This window comes from Lissotriton vulgaris, unplaced genomic scaffold (genome assembly GCF_964263255.1).
Source record: "Lissotriton vulgaris unplaced genomic scaffold, aLisVul1.2 SCAFFOLD_2214, whole genome shotgun sequence".
Classification (NCBI taxonomy): Eukaryota; Metazoa; Chordata; class Amphibia; order Caudata; family Salamandridae; genus Lissotriton; species Lissotriton vulgaris.
The window spans coordinates 10,948-30,148 of NW_028252012.1; the positions used below are offsets into that span (position 1 = coordinate 10,948).

General features: G+C 44.5%; 1 protein-coding gene across 1 annotated transcript in view; it reads left to right on the plus strand.

The window, feature by feature from the left end:
• The first annotated feature begins 5,557 nt into the window (after positions 1 to 5,557).
• The window catches only part of LOC147662693 (biogenesis of lysosome-related organelles complex 1 subunit 5-like), a 202,488-nt gene continuing 188,844 nt past the window's right edge, over positions 5,558 to 19,201 (plus strand). The window contains exons 1-2 of the mRNA XM_086950973.1: positions 5,558 to 5,843; positions 17,084 to 17,166. Coding sequence (XP_086807099.1) covers positions 5,762 to 5,843; positions 17,084 to 17,166 — 165 coding nt within the window. The 5' untranslated portion in view covers positions 5,558 to 5,761. The remainder of the gene's footprint in view (positions 5,844 to 17,083; positions 17,167 to 19,201) is intronic.

The window sequence follows — 19,201 nt, forward strand, 5'->3', positions numbered from 1 at the left end:
CACTAGACCGCCAGATAGCGAATCCCATGATGCAGTCTAATGGGGCACACAGCATATAAAAGAACTGGACCACAACAGGTCAATAGATTTTTTTGCTTCACTATGGGCCCACTCAAGCCCAGAAGCCTAACCAAGTAGCCGATTTTTGCTACTGGGTTTTAGGTCTTTAGGCATACAGCATTTAGTAATTGAGTATTACTAGTAGGGACCATCAGAGGTCCTGATGAGTAAGCAGTGGGGGACTGCTTACGAAACATGTCATGCCGACTAGGTAGTTAACGTATTCTGTTCTACCTCTCAAAACCCCTTTTTTCCTGTTCCCAGCTAAGGAATCCATTAAATCAATTTTTTCCATTAGCCAGGCGATTTTTAACTTTTTACATTCACGAACTTAGGTCCCGACACTTTTATCACTTTTCACTGTCCTACACCACACATAGCCTATCGCCATTAAAAACAGTGCTCCCGCGTAGCTCGTAGGTCGTAGCACGCCCCGCCCTGTAGAGGGACGGGAAGACCCCTATGATGAAGCATGACACTAAGGGATTCTTAGTGTGTGAGGGGTATTTTAAAAGCACATAGTGCTCTCATTCTGGCACTCGCGAAGAGAGCCGGTCCCACTTCCCTTCACTGCAAAGTTGAAAACACACATACATTTTTTTCGTTCACTTCACATTGATAGAATCTCATTGTTTCTTCATATCGTTTTGGAGGGTGATGCTATCACGACTACCTCTACACTTCCTCAATTGTTCTCTGGATCTAAAGTATTTGTGCAACACACAGCGACACAGTAAACGCACTCACAAAAAGACACTACACCAGTACTTATAAAAATAAGGTTATCGTTATCTAAAAATCAGGCAAGATCAATCATCAGATAAATGCAGTTTCCAGGCAAGGTCAATAATGAGAGAAATCAATTTTTCCGGGCAAGGTTAGATCAATAAAAATGCAATGCACGTTTGCTCAGGACTTGCCCTGTGCGGTATAACCATAGTCGAGATGTGCAGGTTCAGGGAGTCTCCTAGGACAAGGGTCCTGCAATTCCCAGTTCAGTCTTAGGTAGGTGGGAGAAAAGTCCAGTGGGAAAACAATTGTGGGCTCCCAAGAAGGTAATCCTTCAGTGTGGGACCTGTCTCCTGTGCGAAGAGCCTCTCACACTATTTGTCCTGGTTAAATTATTGCCATAAGGGTGGAGGCCGCCAGCACTAATGAGCTCACGCCGCATGTAGAACAGGAATGCAGCCAATGCCTGTGTTAGCATGCCGCTGTGGTCAGTCACAGGGCCCCGGTACCGCAGTGCCTCTCAATGCGCATACGGGCTGTGACCAACGCAGGCACCAAGGGGGAAGGAGATAGTGCCGGCCTTATGGAATGTCCTCCAAACAGTCCCCGCAGCCCCGTAGCCCACCCGGGTCTATTTCATTAGCGCGTCAGCTTGGTTTGAAAATGCTGATCATTACCTGGGGTTAGGGTGAGGCAGGCACCGGCTGGGAGCTCTTCCGCCCTCTGGGCACTCGGTTCCAGGTGCGGCGGTGACTTGGACACTCAACGCTTGCCCGTCACAGCGCTACCCAACACCTCCAGGCCCCGGGTGGCGGCGATGAGGTTGGCACACAGCTCTTCCCTTTCCACAGCGCTCTACAGTGCCTTAGGGGCCCGGGCAGCTGTGGTGATTGTCAGGAGCACAGAGCTTCAGTTACCCCACAGCGCTACGTAGTCCAGTGAGTTCCTGGGAGGCGGCGGTGGATTAGGGGTGATAGGCTCACACCCCCCAGCGCTGCAGAGGCAGTTCAGGCAATACAAAAAGTACGTGGTGGTCCATATGAATCCTGCAGGGGTAGCCTCTCTAAAGGTAGTAGTCCAAAAGAGGCAGTTTTCTTTAAATCAAAAATGGTGCAATCCCATAGAAAGGCAGTCCTTCTGAAAGTGGTGGAGACACTCTGGAGATGTTATTTCCAGCGCTCCCTCGCAGGGCAGGATCAGCAGACAGTAGGGCATCTCAGCAGGTTGTGGGGCAGCAGTTCCTTGGAGCAGTCAGCCCCCTTCCCAATGGCAATCCTCCTGCGCAGCAGTCCTCACTCCAGCAGGGTGTCGTTGTGGTCCAGCAGTGTAACAAGAATGTGAGGCCAGGACCCTCCGTATATATTCTACAGTCCAGTGGCTAGAAAGTGGTGGAAGTCTCTGGAAGGGTCTGGGGGCAGGGGCTTCTGGAAGAGTCCGGGGAGTTCTGGTTTGTTCCCTGCCTTCCCTGACCTGGCTGTCACAGTGACGAGAGACAGGCCGTTAAGGCTACAGTGGGTAAAAAAAAAAAAAAAAAAAGGCTACAGTGGGCAGCCCATCCCAGGGGAGAAGGTGTGAATCACCACTCCCACCTCGCAACCCAGGCAGCTATCAGTATGCAGAGGGGAGGGGGGAGTCTACAGTGCCCAATCTAAGTGTAGGCAGGAAAAGGTCCACTTTCTAAAAGTGGGATCCCTAGCGTAGTACTGCCCAACCCCCTTATTTCATTGGAAAGGGTTCCTCGCCCCAAGTCCAACAAGACCAAACATGACAGACTTATTAGGTCCCTGTCAGAAATTATCCCATAAGGGGGGTTCCCAATGTTAGCCTATGGAGGATTACGCCTTACTGTGGTAGCAGGGGCTTGTGGCAGATATGCCAGCGTCATATGGTTTTAGGGGAGAGCATCTGCACCTCAGCACTGTTTAGCAGTGGTGAGGCGCCCAGAGTCCTAAGTCCAACAAAAAGGTACAGTAAAAATGGGAGGTGCAATGGCAAAAAGGTAGGGGAAGACCACCCTAAGGCTGACAGGTCCAACACCCACAAATGCTGTTTTTTCAACAAAAATTATGGGAACTGTCAGGATTTTAAGTGGGGGGGATCCCTCCATATCTTAGACCCAGAAGTAATTAAAACATGACCTTGAAACAGGTCCCTATTCTCTCTATATTCAAGTCCCTTGTTTTATACGAAAACATTTCTGAACAATGGCTGTGAAACCATTAATTCAGTGTAATTACTGTGATTGTTTTACAAGTTTTACTTAATCGTGCCTTCCCTAAGAGTGTTTACTTTCTTCCAGGAAATGGTGTTCCATTTTTTTTTTAATACACCATATTATCCTTGTAGGGTGCATAGTGTGAACTGAGTCGTTTCTAGGTGTCTATACCATTTCAGGCTAAGGGTGAATAATTACATTGGGCCATGATGAAGACCTCTAGAGTTGAGGCTGAAAGAAGTTCTAGTGTCCCAGAGCACATATCAGGGTGTGTTCAAAACACATACTCATCCAATGATTGTCGTCTCCATAGAGAACACTTCAATTGTCACATGTGGAATGGTGGAATGGTGAGTCCATGCGAAAGCATGTGAAGGAGTACACAGGTGCCAAAATACTTACAGGGAGATAGTAAAGTAAAAGGTACACATGTGAATGACTGTGCTGTGTGTGGGGATATGGTTAAGAGAATGAGATGCAAGGAAGTTCATGCAAGAGAGTGAAAAGAGGGTGCTGAAGAGAAACCTCACAGCGGTTGCTCGCTAACTGTTTATATATATGTTAACACTTTTTCCCTCTCTCATGTTAAGCGCTCTGATACCCACGGGTCTTGTTCGCGCTATACAAAACTCTAAAATAAAATAAAATAAAATAAAGAGAAGAGGTGTGAGATATTCAGATGGAGAATTTCAGAAAGATGTGTGGAAAAAAAAGGTGTAAGTGTTTAACAGAGTGAGGACCGGCAGAGAAAAAGGTGTGAAATGCAGAATGGGAGTGACAGAGACACTCCAAAGAGCCCTACACATTCACCAGACCTTAGTAATATTTAATTCAAAGTCTGATATTTTTAGAATTGATACATTTTCAATTTTAATTATTCACAACAAAATCGTTGTTACTCGTTTATCTGATACGGCTAGATAGCATTGACAAAGCCAATAGGTTTATTTTAATTTAGGTGTACCTCTGGTATTGTGCGATATATCTGGATGCACTACCAAAAATCTCAGAGGCAGCAAAATACTGGTCGGGTGGGACGCTATGGGAAGTACCAGAGGTTTAAATGTTTTAACCACATCCTTATTTAAATAGACCCCACCTCTTGGAAAGGATTTCTAGTTACATTTCTTAGGCTACATGCCTATTTAGAGACCATTCCTTCCACGTTTGATTTATGTCTCGCCTAAGACAGCATGCATGCTCTGTCACTTGCAAAAGATATTCTATATTACAAAGGGCTTGGAGCCCGCCCATTACTTAGCCTTGGTTGACTTCATTGTCACTCTTATTTGCTGAATCCTAATTGGCCAGCACATGCTGACTTCAATTCCTCTTCTTTTGTGTAGAACATGGACCAAGTACAGATTGGTTCATCTTGAATAGTGTCCTTCTGCTGTGATTGAGGTACTATTTTTTATTTCTTCTTTCCCTTTTGTCCTTATCCATGTTGCTTCTTTCTCTCCCACCCCTCTTGTCACTGTGGTGTTTCCCTACCATCCTCCCCTGTCTGTGTTGCTTCTTGCCCTCCACACCCACCCGTGTCAATGTTTTTTCTTTTCTGCCATCCCCCACCTTCCTGTTGTCTGTGTTGTTTCTTCCCTCCTGCCCCAATGTGTGTTGGACACGTCATATCTCTTTCTTTTACTGTCCCGTTGCCATTTCCCTCCCTCCTGTTGTCCGTTTTGTCTATTATGAGGCTGCCAGCGTTGGCCATCCCATTGTGCCTTTTTAGCCATGCTGCACAACAGCCGAGCTGCTCTAGAACTGCCCTGTCAAGTTCCATGTGTGCTGTGTTGCTTCAGTTCAGTACTTTTTCTTTTAATTCTGGGACTTGTAGCCTTGTTTATGCTGTTATAAAACAGGACGTTAAGTCCTCGAATTAAAAAAAAAATCAGCACTGGAGCAGCACATCCCGCTGCCCGCATGGAAATGGAAACTTTTTTTACAGCTATGCTACAACGTGGCTAAACCATTGGCAAAAACAATAGCTCTTGCCTAGGCGAAACCTGTTGGCTTTGTCGATGCTTATAATCCCACTTAAAGCCCTGCAAACTTTTTTTGTATAATAAGTGGAAATGCATGAGGGAACGCCGTACCCACTAAACCCTGTCCACTTCGACCACGGTGCCTTTAAAGTGGGACTTCGTGTTCGATCATGCAAATAAATATCGTGTCCAGCTTGAGCAGCTAGCAGTGGAACCGGTAAACATGACAGTTGAATAACATTACTGGAGTCTTGCATTTTTGTTTTTAAATAATTGACCAACTGACTCCCAATAGGTTTAAAGCGTAAGCGTTGTAGCCTTTGCGCGTAATTCTTAACCATATCATAAAAATTAAAAAGAATTCACAAAGCTCAGTTATTCCATAATAAAATAAACTCTCGTAAACAATGGCTTTTGTTTTCACATTCGGACCCTTCACAGTAAGTTCCGCACACACTGAGGCAAGCCATACAAACCATAAAGAGCAAGCAAATAAACTGACCAATAAACTTGCGGCTTACAGCTACCAATCAATGCCACGTCCCTTCTTGCAATCAAGAGCTGCCTTACTTCTGAGCTCCAGGAAGTAGTTTTCAGCAGAATGTTTCTCTACTGAAGCTGTCTTGTGACTTCGGTGCGTTTTTGAGGCTTCACTTTTACTCCTTGGAACTAATGATCTGATGCCGACTAGAAAAGCAGCCAATAGCTGCAAGAGAGGAGGCTAGCGACACAGAATCACTGCCGAGGTTTGGAGATTGAGAACTGGGTCAGCATGAGCGGTTCACCCCTGCACACCATAAAGAAATGGGACCCTCTAACTTCACCAGGGACCTCCGCCCAGATTATCATTAAAGGTGGGTGCAGCATGCATTCCTGTACTTCAGTGTTCACGCAACAAACCTGGCAACTTGAGAAACTTTGGTGGCAATGTTAAAGGACCCATACGTTTCTGAAGACATTCTCGAGACCTAAATATTATTGGAAGAATTAGCAGATTCTGTTAAAAATTCTAACAGAGGGGACAGGGCGCAGAGGAGGTGGTGTGTGAGATGAGACTGAGAATTTTCGGGGCAGTGTGTAAGCAAACGAGGCACTTTGTGAGCTGAAGAGGCAGTGAGCCCCTGAAGCGTTTACTGCATTTTCAGGTTGAATATGTAAGTGCCTCTGCCAGTTGCTCACCCGTCCCACTTGCGATTCTTAGATTGTTTATACTAAAACATTGATTTTTTTTAGCTTGAACGCAATACCTCCCTATGTTTTAGGGTTTGCTGTCTAGCGTGGCTGTTGACTAGTAGATCTGGCTACTGTGACTTAACTCCTTGCGGGTTGTTGTGTGCTCATCTAGCATTCTGCAGGCTTTCAGCACCTCCTAGTAGTATGCTTTCAGTTTTATTTCTGTTTTGAATAGCAATTCTGCTATGGCAAATAGCAGTTCCACATGCTGAGAGAAAGCACACGGGCCACCTGACTGTAAACGCAACGCTACTTATATCGGCGCTGCTGCTGTAGGTTAGACAAAGATGGTGTTGCAGTGCTACTTGTATCGGTACTGCTGCTGTAGGACAAGGCAAAGATGATGTTGCAGTTTTTGGCTGTTGCCGTCTATATACACCCTTGTTTGATCCTTTTACCCATTTAAGGTCTCACCTGTGACAGAGCATGCACTCTCGCTTGCAAGAGATATGGCATACAACAAAGGGCTTGCAGCCTGCCCAGTGCCTAAACATTTGTTGGCTTCATTGCCACTCTTATTTGCTGCTTTCTAATAGTCCAGCGTGTGCCTGTTTCACTTCCCCTTCTTTTGGCTGAAGCATGGGCCAAGTGCTGTGACTGAGGTATATTTTAATTTTTTATTCTTTTCGGTCCTCCTTGTTGAACCTCTTGCCATTTGTAGCTATGTTTTATTATGCCATATGGACTTCAAAGAAGCCCTTTTCTCATTTGAGATGGATATTTATTGTAACAGATATTTATCTGCTTTTATTGTGACAACATATGTTATTTGCTCTAAATGTATTTTTTCTAAGGCATAGGTGCAATTGCTTTCTTCATGTGATAGGAATTTTTATGAAATGTGGTATTTATTTTTCTTTTTAAGGCATGGGAAGATTAACTGATTTGCTTAGAATCACAAAGGTGTTGTGCTGAGAGCCAACAAGCATTAGCACAGCCAATAGGTCTTGCCTTTGAGACTATTGGCTCTGCCATTGCCTTTTGTTCATGCTATACAGCATGAGCATTGCCAACTTTGGCAATCTTGTGTAGCCATAACACTATAAAAAGGGCTATGAAGCACCCAGCATTAATGCAGTTTAATAAAAAAGCGCATTAGTGGTAGATGCAACATAATAGTTTTTTCAATTTAGTTTTAGCCACGCTGCAAAGCAAAGCTGCTGTACAGCATGGCTACAAAACAATGCAAAAGCCAATAGCTCTCATGGGCAAGACCTATTGCCTTTGTCAATGCTTCCTCTTGTTATGTTGAGCAATTTTACAAAGCACACATGGCACTTATTGCACCTCTAACATTTTATTGCTGCATATAAATGGGCTGTGGTTGTCGTTCTACCCATGAATGGCCTTCTGATTGAGTGTCTGGATAGCAGCCCTAGCCTCAGCGAATGTGCTTTTTTGTTTGGAGGGTGAGGGTTTTCCCTTCGGAACATGCTTTGTAGGGAGGTGAGTTTTGCAACGTGCCATCCATACGTGCGCCAGAGATACACATTTTATCTGTAGGGTGTATCACAATAAGGCTTCGGATCTTGAGATCCATTTCTGAACCTGTGCAGCATGTGATGATGTTATCTTTTGAATTTGGGATCCTAGTAGATGTTAAATAAGTGCCATGACTCTTACTCTCTCTTAGGGTCTCTGTAAATGTTTACTAGATGGGAAATGCTGCTGCTTTGTAGGTTACAATTTCTCTGTTATAATTGAAATCGCGATGGTAAGGCAGGCCAATGCTGTTGGTTGTGATCTGTTGTGTTTTCTTGAATGTAAGATCCAACTGTCTTACCTAAATTGATCTGTGGCTCACGGTTGTTGGAATGCTTTCGGTTAGTAGTCCTTATTCGCTCTCACTGAGTTACCTGTCCATGTGAACATAGTTGGCAGGATTCACAGTCCCTATGTTACTTTTTAACATATATTTAGTTCCTGTAACCCTTTTCTGGTAGACTTTCTGCTTTAAGATTCCTCGTGCTTTGGAAATTGCTTCCTTAGTGTTTTTCTTTGGTTCTCCAAAAGTATTGTATCTCAGAGGCTGCTATTATTTAAGCATGTCAACGTTTTAACACTGCAGTCTGCAAGAAGGTATGATCATACATTTGTGGTATCAATTAATTAAGGTGTTGGATCCTGAGAGCAAATGCCATAGTTGCGTAGCATATAGTTAAACTTCAAGTTTCATGTGCGATGTTTTATTGCACCTCATCTCATGTTCGAGGTGAATTGGTTATCAAAGACTCACATTTGGTAATTATGGCTTCTTGTGGTAGGATGAAGTATCTGTTATGTTGTTTGACTTTTGAGATGGTGGCTCTGTGTGTTGTGATGTGCTTTGCAAACGGAGTGGTGCTTCTGGTGTGGAGTGCAGAATTGACACTGGTGCCTGTATTGTGTGATCTAGCGAGGTGGTATAGAGGGTTTTGTGGATGGTATGTGGAGAAATGGGCGCTGAAGGTGGAATGCAAAGTAGTGTGGGATTTTGTGGTGATATGGTAGCCGATGGTGCAGTGTGCTAACAGTGTAGTGGGGTGGTGTCTTTTGGGTATGTTGTAATAGGAGGGTGAACTAACTGTTGTGCTGGTATGTTGAATTGTGAACTTTTTTCAGCTCTTAGTAGCTATAGTGTTTTGCACCACTGTGATAAGAGCCGTTGTTGCAAGGTACATAGATGTGAAGTTAGGAATAGTCAAGCTATACTTCCCAGTATAAACTTGCCTTGATTATATTTTGGTCATTGATATTTTTACTATGTGGCGTGTAATAGAGTGATGCATTGTTGTGAGGTGTGATGTAGCCCATTGACATGATGTGCAGTTAAATAGCATAGAGCAACAAGCACGTACCCAGAAAATTAAAATACCCCCCACTTTGAACTAAAAGCTCTGATGACATAAAGCAAGAGAAGCAAGTGTACCTGACCCTCCTTAGAAGAGCTTCTTTGGCTCTTCTATCCGAGCATCTATCCATTCATTCTTTCTTTCATCCTTCCATCCACCCACTGATTCCCACCATTTCACTTTTCCATTTTGTCAACCATTCATTCTTGCATTCGCCACATATGTGCCAAATATTAACCAATTCTAGGTGTACCCTAGACAGCATTCACAGGAACAAATATGTTCAGTAAAGTTAATCATATATTACAGCATTGGGCAGGTTGTCTTTTCACTGTAACACTTCTAAAATGAAATGAGTACTTGAGGCTGTAGGAAATAAAAGGTAAAAAGGAGTGGTCTCATCTGCACCTTTTTATGTCTCACATAGGCAACACTCGCGCTGTCTTTTGGAGACATGCTATATGCAGGATATGAGCATAAAGCTCCGCCCACGTACCGCCCATCTTTTTAATTGGCTCCTGTCGCTGACCTTTGTAAATGGTGGCTTTTATTGGTGAATAGGATTAGTAGTCCCTTCTTAGTACCGCCATATCTCTTCTTGTGCCTTTCATGAGGACACCCTCTGGTACATGAGTTGTTACTCAAGGCACTATTTTCTTAAATGGCTACAGGCAGGATACACACTTGGTCCTAAGCTAGGCTGGCAGTGGTAACTTCACTCACTAGAACAACTCACATTATATGAGGCTGTCTATACATTTCCCTTCATCAGCTCCACACAGAGTACAACCTAATCCGAAATTAATGTAATCATTCTTTTGCCACATTTCAAAGCTACTAATTGTACATATGGACATAGCTATTTGAATGTACTCGAAGCACTGACTTGCATGCAAGGCATTATGGGTAAGGTGGATTTACCATATCTTCTGCAGGATGCAGTACCATATGTGACCTGCAACATGGGCAGGTAAAAAACATTGCCGTTTATAATGCCAGTAACTCCAACTTTGTAGACATGCAGTGCTGGTGCCTTGCACACTAAGGACCTCCAGGAACAGCTTGCGGTACTGCACCTAGACATGCAGTGCTGGTGCCTTACTCACTAGGGACTTCTAGAAGCAGCCTGCGGTACTGCACTGAAACAAACAATGCTGGTTCCTGGCTCACTACACAAGCATTTGCAATGCACTAGGTCTCGCATTACTGAAAGTATGAGCTATTGGTGTTGCATTATTATTTGCAACACCAATACTGTAAACTATCAGTAATGGAAGACCTATTGCATTGCAAATGCTTGTTTAGCATTTGTGTGCACAGGCATTTTTAGGTGAGGTCTACCAGAGAGTGCAAGCTGTCTGGTTGCAAAAGACCTGTTTTGGGCGTACTAAGAACTTAGAAGAGCTTACAGCCCTCCCATTGCTTACCAGATGTTTGCTTTATTGTCATTACCGTTTACTTACTTCTTAATCTATGGCTTTCCTTGTCCTAGCGTGCCTTCTTGTGTGTGTCCCTCCCCTGGAGCATCTCTCTGATTGGCTTACTTCTATCCTTCCACTGCTCACTTTAGGGAACTACTTTTTTCTTTTTGCGTAAGCAGTCCATGAGCGTCGATTTATTTACCATCTCTCTCTCTCTCGTGTGCTTTTTCAGCCCACCAGCAGCCCTCCTCCTGTGGTCTGTGTTGCTGACTTTGTCATGTTACAAGCTCTCTCAGGTACTTCACCACTCTGCCAGACTTAGCTTCCCTGAGGTTTTTGTTGCTATCTTGTGTCTCTTTCTCTCCTGCCCCATGCACTGCTTTCCCCCTTGTTGCACCCCCGACACTGTCCTCAATTGCCCACAAGGCCATTGTCTCTGGACACTAGAAATGAAATTATTGCCACCACCTCAGCATTCAAAACAAGCATTTGCAATGCAACAGGTCTCGCATTAGGAACGTTTGAGCTATTGGTCTTGTAAATGACAAATTTTTTATTTATATGTTGGTTTTGAAAATAGCTAAATTAATAGCTTTGTCATTTACAATGCCAATACTTTTATCTTTTGCAAATGTGACACCTATAGCATTTGTAATGCAACATCTTTTGTATTTACGTGACTTAGATGTATTGATATTACAAATATTTAATTTTTTTAAATAATTAACTTAAATAAAAGTTATTGTAATTTATAATAGCAATAGCTTAAACTTTTGTAAATAACTTTTGTGAAGATTATGTTCAGTGTATTTTATTGTGCCGAAAATCCAAGAACAGAAGTGAAATAATAACCTCTTTTTGTGACATTTGTAATAAAGCTTGAAACATTGAGAGAAAATATTTGAACCAGTTATTGTTGAATGGTTGCACAGATTGATACTGTGGTGGCGCTGAGTGATGTTGTGGTGGCGACGAGTGATGCTGTAGCGTTCAGTGGTGCTGTGGTAGCGCATAGTGATGTTGTGGTGCCCCTGAGTGATGCTGTGGTACCCCTGAGTGATGCCGTGGTGGTGCGATAGATAGATAGAGGGAGGGCGAAAGATAGCTAGAGGGAGGGCGAAAGATAGATAGAGTGAGGGCGAAAGATAGATAGAGTGAGGGCGATAGATAGCTAGAGGGAGGGCGAAAGGTAGCTAGCGTGAGGGCGATAGATAGAGTGAGGGCGATAGATAGAGTGAGGGCGATAGATAGAGTGAGGGCGATAGATAGATAGAGTGAGGGCGAAAGATAGATAGAGTGAGGGCGATAGATAGCTAGAGGGAGGGCGAAAGGTAGCTAGCGTGAGGGCGATAGATAGAGTGAGGGCGATAGATAGATAGAGTGAGGGCGATAGATAGATAGAGTGAGGGCGAAAGATAGATAGAGTGAGGGCGAAAGATAGATAGAGTGAGGGCGAAAGATAGATAGAGTGAGGGCGAAAGATAGATAGAGTGAGGGCGAAAGATAGATAGAGTGAGGGCGAAAGATAGATAGAGTGAGGGCGAAAGATAGATAGAGTGAGGGCGAAAGATAGATAGCGTGAGGGCGAAAGATAGATAGATAGCGTGAGGGCAAAGAAAGATAGATGGCGTGAGGACGATAGCGTGAGGGCGATAGATAGATAGCGTGAGGGCGATAGATAGCGTGAGGGCGATAGATAGATAGCGTGAGGGCGATAGATAGATAGCGTGAGGGCGATAGATAGATAGATAGCGTGAGGGCGATAGATAGATAGATAGAGTGAGGGCGAAAGATAGATAGATAGAGTGAGGGCGAAAGATAGATAGATAGAGTGAGGGCGAAAGATAGACAGATAGCGTGAGGGCGAAAGAAAGATAGATAGCGTGAGGGCGAAAGAAAGATAGATAGCGTGAGGGCGATAGATAGCGTGAGGGCGATAGATAGCGTGAGGCGATAGATAGATAGCGTGAGGGCGATAGATAGCGTGAGGGCGATAGATAGATAGCGTGAGGGCAAAAGAAAGATAGATAGCGTGAGGGCGATAGATAGATAGATAGAGTGAGGGCGAAAGATAGATAGAGTGAGGGCGAAAGATAGATAGCGTGAGGGCAAAAGAAAGATAGATAGCGTGAGGGCGATAGATAGCGTGAGGGCGATAGATAGCGTGAGGGCGATAGATAGATAGTGTGAGGGCGATAGATAGATAGTGTGAGGGCGATAGATAGCGTGAGGGCGATAGATAGATAGCGTGAGGGCGATAGATAGATAGCGTGAGGGCGATAGATAGATAGCGTGAGGGCGATAGATAGAGTGAGGGCGATAGATAGATTTGTGTGTGTGTGTGGTTGTGTGTGTGTGTGTGGTTGTGGTTGTGTGTGGTTGTGGTTGTGTGTGGTTGTGTGGGTGTGGTTGTGTGGGTGTGGTTGTGTGGTTGTGTGTGTATTGTTGTGTGTGTGGTTGTATGTGTGGTTGGGTGTGGTTGGGTGTGGTTGTGTGGGGGTGATGCGTGGGGTGATGCGTGGGGTGATGCGTGTTTGTGTGTGGGGTGATGTTTGTGTGTGGGGTGATGTGTGTGGTTGTGTGCGTTTGTGTGGTTATGTGTGTGTGGTTGTGTGTGCGGTTGTATGTATGTGTGTGTGCGGTTACAGAAGGATGTATGTGGAAGAGAGCAGCAGATCAGCACAGTAGAAGAGAACAGATGCTGCTTAACCACTTGGCTGCTAGGCGTTCCCCCCCCCCTGTGCTGGAAAATGCCATTTTAGTGGCACCATGACGAGCTCAGCTCGTCATCAGCACACGACACCCGTGGGTGATGACGAGCTGAGCTCGTCATCCGCATCGAAGGGGTTAAAACACGTAATAAAAATGCCTGTGCTTAGTATAGCATGCCACATGACCAGCTTTTTGGTCCCTCTCTGAGCTTACAGCTATTGCATCCAAATGTATGACACAGTAACGGGCATGCACCTAAAACAAACCAGACCTATAAGCCTCCCCAATAGGTCTCTCCTGTTTTGAATATCAGGTAAATGAGAAAAAGTTGATTTCCTAGTGAATAATTCGAATTCTGAGACTATATTGTTTAAATGAATTACCTTAACGGCGTGTACACTGTTCAGAAATCAAATAACGTTTTGCCTGTAAATGTAAAGTAACAATAACTTTACAGGCAAAATGTAAAGGAATATAGAGCGGAATAAGGACCAAGTTCACGATTTTATTTTTTTATCACTGCAGGGTCTGTATCCCTGAGACCCTACCAACCTAAAGCCCTACTTTTGGAGGAATTTAGTCCAAATATAAATTATAGCATATCGGAAGGTATCAGCGATGGTATACACTGCTGACCCGCCAAAGAGGGTTCTGTGATCAAATACCCAACACAACTGTTATTTTAATTATGATAGTGCCAAAATTGTTATGGGATATTCATTTTAAATAGGATTGTAGTAAACATTTTTCCTCTTTCACATCTGCTTACTTGATGGTCACTACGTTTTCAGTAACATTTTACACAAGGGGAGTTAATTCTCCTGGGACAGGATTTATTTTTCACAGCTCTATTCATGTCAAATTCTTTCAGATAGATACCATTACACCGGTGACACTCACTGGTGTGTCCAATTTATTATATGTAATGGAAACAACCAAATGTACCTTGCCGGTGTCTCAATTTGTGTAATATGCTATTCTCCTGTGTACAATTGATGTATGTCGGATACTTACTGGTAAGGTACATTGAAAATACCACAAAATGTTTTAAAAAATAATAATAATGTATATGTTGTGGCCCATATTTTGCGTCGGGATTATGCCACTCTCTTGGAACACCCCTGATGCGAAATGTAATTTGTTAAATATCATAATGCGCCCAAATGTACTCATGATCGACTTGATATACATGTGTGAGGTCCTAATATCTGATGTCTTCTTGTGATGTCACTTCCTGTGGGGTGATGGGTTGTGATGCCACTTCCTGTGATGCCACATATGTCATGCTCTGTTATGTCACTTGCAAACCACCTAACTTGGTTAGTCACCCCACTTCTCTTTTTAGCACATATGCCCTAATGGTCTGCTGTGGTGGGGAGGTAGGGTATGCTTTTGAATTAATTTGGGGGCAGGGGTAGTGTTGCCATGGTGTACAGTAAGGGTAGCAAGAAAGAAACCCAGCGCCTAAGCTTAACTCTCGTGGAAGTTCCTGTGTCTAAATAATATCGTCAGCATCAACAAGTGGGACTTTATTATCAAGAAACGAGACAAGACTATGCTATTTATATGCATTTATGTTACGTCATTGTCCAATGGGTTCCTGTCAGGAAGGTCAACACCACACCCAGCAACCGCAGCTCTCTCTTTGCACGCCCGGTCATATCCTCGTATTGTGCTGCAAGCGTAAGCAGCCTTCAAAAGAGTCGAAAGCATTCAAAGTATTTACAGAGGTCAGGCCATCAGATGCCTCGAGCTGACGAGCCGCAGTCTGTGACGTATGAAATGAATGTCTCTTTCAGCCCAGAGACGGAAGCCAATCCCGGGAGCAGGGGAAGACATAGCGGACATTGTACGAGGGGGCGGGGGTGTGCGTCTGTGTTCTATGATGGTTTGCGTCAGAAACAGGGTTAGAAATGTCCTGATTGTGGTCAGAGATGCCACCTTCAACATTTCTTGGGGTGCTTGTGAGTGGCTGTATCTGACCCATATGACATTATTGTAAATGTCATCACCCACAGTGACGTCACCAGAAATGGCAGGGCGTATGTGCCAATGAGAAAGCCACAACACATATAGAAAAGCATGGCAGTCAAAAGCAAAACATTTCTCTTTGATGAGTTAAGTGCTTAATTTGTGTGATGCAGTCGGAAATGCTGGATACAAGAACTGTATGAACACAATATGTACAAATATATTAACAAGTTATGTCTGCTATGGCGGCGATGGCGATTAGAAAGGAAACTTGAAAGATGAAGTCATGTGCACAGGGAAGATGAGCAGCAAAGAGGGCCCTTTGGTATAATTACTTGGCGATGCCAGGGTACAGGCAGCATTACACGTTTCAGAGAAAGTTGAAGCTTCAGCGTAGGAGAAGCTGTGATTGCTGGGACGTGTAACTTTAGAACAGATAGTTGAAAGCAATATCCCTTCTTCCCCAACTCACCCTCTTCGGGCAGGCGGGGCAGAGTGGGGAAGCTTCCTCTGCCGCACTCGGGCTGTGGAGGCATTGCTGCGGGGCAGGATCTCCCGCTCTGCCCGGGTTCCGCTGTCTCGCGCCGTTGCCCTCACCTGGTGCAGGCTGGCGCACGCGCTTGCGGTCAGAGCGAGGGAAGGAGGCGGCGGGAGCGCGCCGTCTCTAGGACGCGACTGCAACTTTCTCTGTTCCTGTAACGGGTCAGGAGTGGAGTCGCGAGTGCGCGCCTGCCGGATGAACTACTGCGCAGGTGGGGGGTGAAGCGCGTTCGCTCGAATGCTCAGGGATAGAGGACCCTCTAGTCCGCTTGGATGGATGAGACCCTGTAGCAGGTATGGCCATACCTGGCCACCGAGGAAAGCTAAAATCACCGAAAATGGGCAGAGGCTGTCCAGGGACCAGGAGGCGCGCTGCTCTGTGGGGCTCGCAGGTCGGACCTGGTTGTGGAAGGAGAGTACGGGGAGAGGTGCCAGAGTGAGGACGAGAAGGGCACCGTAAGCGTTAACGGGCGAGGGTGATCTATACTGCTGAGGAGGGGTACTTAGAGGGACATGACGGCTGAATACAAGAAGACAGCGCTTCCCGGTCTTGTAGCGTGCGTGCGCATTACGAAAGTGAAGCTTGCGACGATGAAGGGAGCTGTGCACATGCACATGTTCACGGGCGCGTCCACAGACCACAATCTGCGTGTGTGTGCGTGTGTCTGTGTGTGCGGTGTGGGGCTTAGTTGTAGGGGGGAGGGGGTGTGTGTGTCTCTGTGCGCTTGTGTGTGTGTGTGTGTGTGTGTGTGTGGGGGGGGGTGTGTGCACGCGCGCGATTGAAAGGCTGACTTGCTGTGCACAGTTGGAGCAAGAGATGTGCACGGCTCCGGGGGGCTGGGCGTGCGCGTCCACTATGTGCAATCGGCGCTCGTGCACCAGTCGATCTCCCTTGAGGAGCAACTCCGCGACAATAGGTCGAGAGAGCGCGACCTAAAAAGGACCTTTGGAACAAATGTTTCTTTTTTTAAATTAATTTACTGATTCATCTTAGATTGGTAAATAAAAAAAAGAAAACACCATTGTTGGTGCATGCATGTGCCCACAAAATTATATGGTCACTGCAGCTTCTCCCCACCCCCTTTTTTTCTTTCTTCCTTTTTTTCTTCCTTACTTTTGGCTGTGCTGCACAGCATCTTGCTGATGCTCTACAGTATCACCAGAAAGCATTGGCAAATTGAAGGCGAGACCTATTGTCTTTTCCAATACTTGTTTTTCAGAGCCGTGGAGAGGTATCAGGTGGATGTTGAATAACGAGTCTCGCTGTTGGTGACATTGCATTTGTACACGAGGAGATAACATTTCTGTATCTAATTTTACTTGTACGTTGGAATTTCCTGTTGTTTTTCCTGTCATGTAAACCAGACCTGTGTTTTACACTTGCAGATCTCGGTGAAATACATTCTAGGCTCCTGGACCACAGACCAGTTATTCAAGGAGAGACACGCTACTTTGTGAAGGAATTTGAAGTAAGTTTCTCTTTTTGTTGGTGAGACTTTTCAAACTAATAAACAGGTGGTGGCCCTTTCTTTATCATTCCATTCGCCTGCCCTGTGTTGTGCCTTTAATCTCAGTTGCATGCAGGAGATGGGCTTCCTAACTTTTTCTTATTTTGTTTCAGGTTATTTATGTAGCAAACAACTAATTCCAAGGGGCAGAAGGAGTGCTTTACAGTCAGTGTGGGCATGTTTCACCTCTTGAAAGTTAAAGGGCATAGGTGAAACTTTACAAAAATAAGTTGGAAAATTCACCATGTTGATTGGTTGAAATAAATTTGAGGTTAATGTTTGAGCACAATTACGGATTACAAGGGTATACAACGAACAAGATGTAAAGAATTGAGAGCGTTTACAGTATGTTTGTAGTTTGTACTGTGGCTTGCGTGATGAAGACAGTTCAGTGTTGGTGGAGATATATTGAGAAGAGCAGGGCCTCCCATTGCTTTCTAATTGATGTGAGAGGGTGCTAGTCTTATGTTTATATTGGATTTTGCCTGTATGGTGCTTGAGGCATGCTTGCAAGATCTCCTGTAATGAAAAAAAATCTTAAAAGGGGCTTAGAGCCCACTCATTACTTACCTTTGCTTGTCATTGGTTGGCTCCCATGTCACTTTCATTTTCTTTCTTCCTGTTGCCAAGCGCAGCCTCTAGTTACATTACACAAAGGCACACTAATTTTTACAGGCACTGGGAGATAGTGATTTTCACCAAACCATGGTATATTGAGCCATCGCAGAGACTCAGACCTGGTTCCCCAGCTCCAAAGTCAGCAGCCCTGGCCGTATAGCCACCTCCTCTCCATGCTCTGTATTTCAGCTAGCTACACTTTGGCATGCTGTAATGGGCATTTGTTCAAGAATATAAACTGCATATTAAGTATAGGGAAAATAAAAATGTATCTTATTTGTTCGTGCATTGCTTGAAGTTAAATAATTAACAAAAGTTAAATATTAAACTCTGTGAAGTGCTCTGGCCACATAATATCGCTTTTTTTCTTACACGTTAAGCTATGTAGCACAGCAGCTCGCACCGCTGTGTAATATTTAAAAAAAACATTAACAAAGATCTTGCATAGGGAAAATCTACTGGCTTTGTCAATGCTTATTTTTGGGTGCGGTGGAAAGTATCATTGCCTATAGATTGGGCAAAGATGGAGAAGTCTTGTTTTTTTCCCAACCTTCTTTTGGAGATTGCCAGTCAGATGGGTGGTGCTACAGGCAATGCAGCAGTAAAAGGAGAGTTTATCAGAAGCTTTGTGTGTGCATGGCTTTATAATACACTAGCTTACCGTCGCGAGTTGCTGCGATCTTAGAAGAAAGGAAATTTAGGGAAACTTGTCATGGTAACATTAAATTTCCATAGTGTCATTTTTATTGAAACTTATTCATTTTAATATGGAAAACATTTTAAAGTGTTGTTTTAATTCTGTTTATTTATTCGAGTGCTTGTGGATACACGTTATTTTTTGTTTTTCCGTCTGGTGTGTACACGAATAAATCAGAAGGTTTACCGACGCGTGAGCTGGCCACATACAGTTGTCCATGTGAGAAGCACGGATTCTCCAAATCTAGTCCACACACTTGCAGCGATTGTCCTTGTACTTTGTTGGTGGTTATTGCAAAAGCGAGTCGCACCGTAAACTGTAAACCTTCAGTATTCGAAAGAATATGAGGGCCCTGGGGGCCTGGGGGGCCGATATTTAACAAAGTATTTCTTTTTTTCGTTTCCAGAAACCTTTGTGGGAGTGTACTCAACAACTTCCCAAAGTTTCATGGCGATCGGATGAATGATGTAGTAATGCATAAAGGAAAAACAACTGTAATCAAACAGGTCCACCTCAAACAAAGAGGTCAGTGCGTATCTTGATGACCTTGGGATACACACATGTGGTTAAAATACCCCTCACACACCAAAAGGGCCCTTGGTGTCATGCTTCATCATCGGGGTCTTCCCGCCCGGCTGCCGGACGGGGCAGTGCTGCGACAAGCGACTACGCTGGAGCACC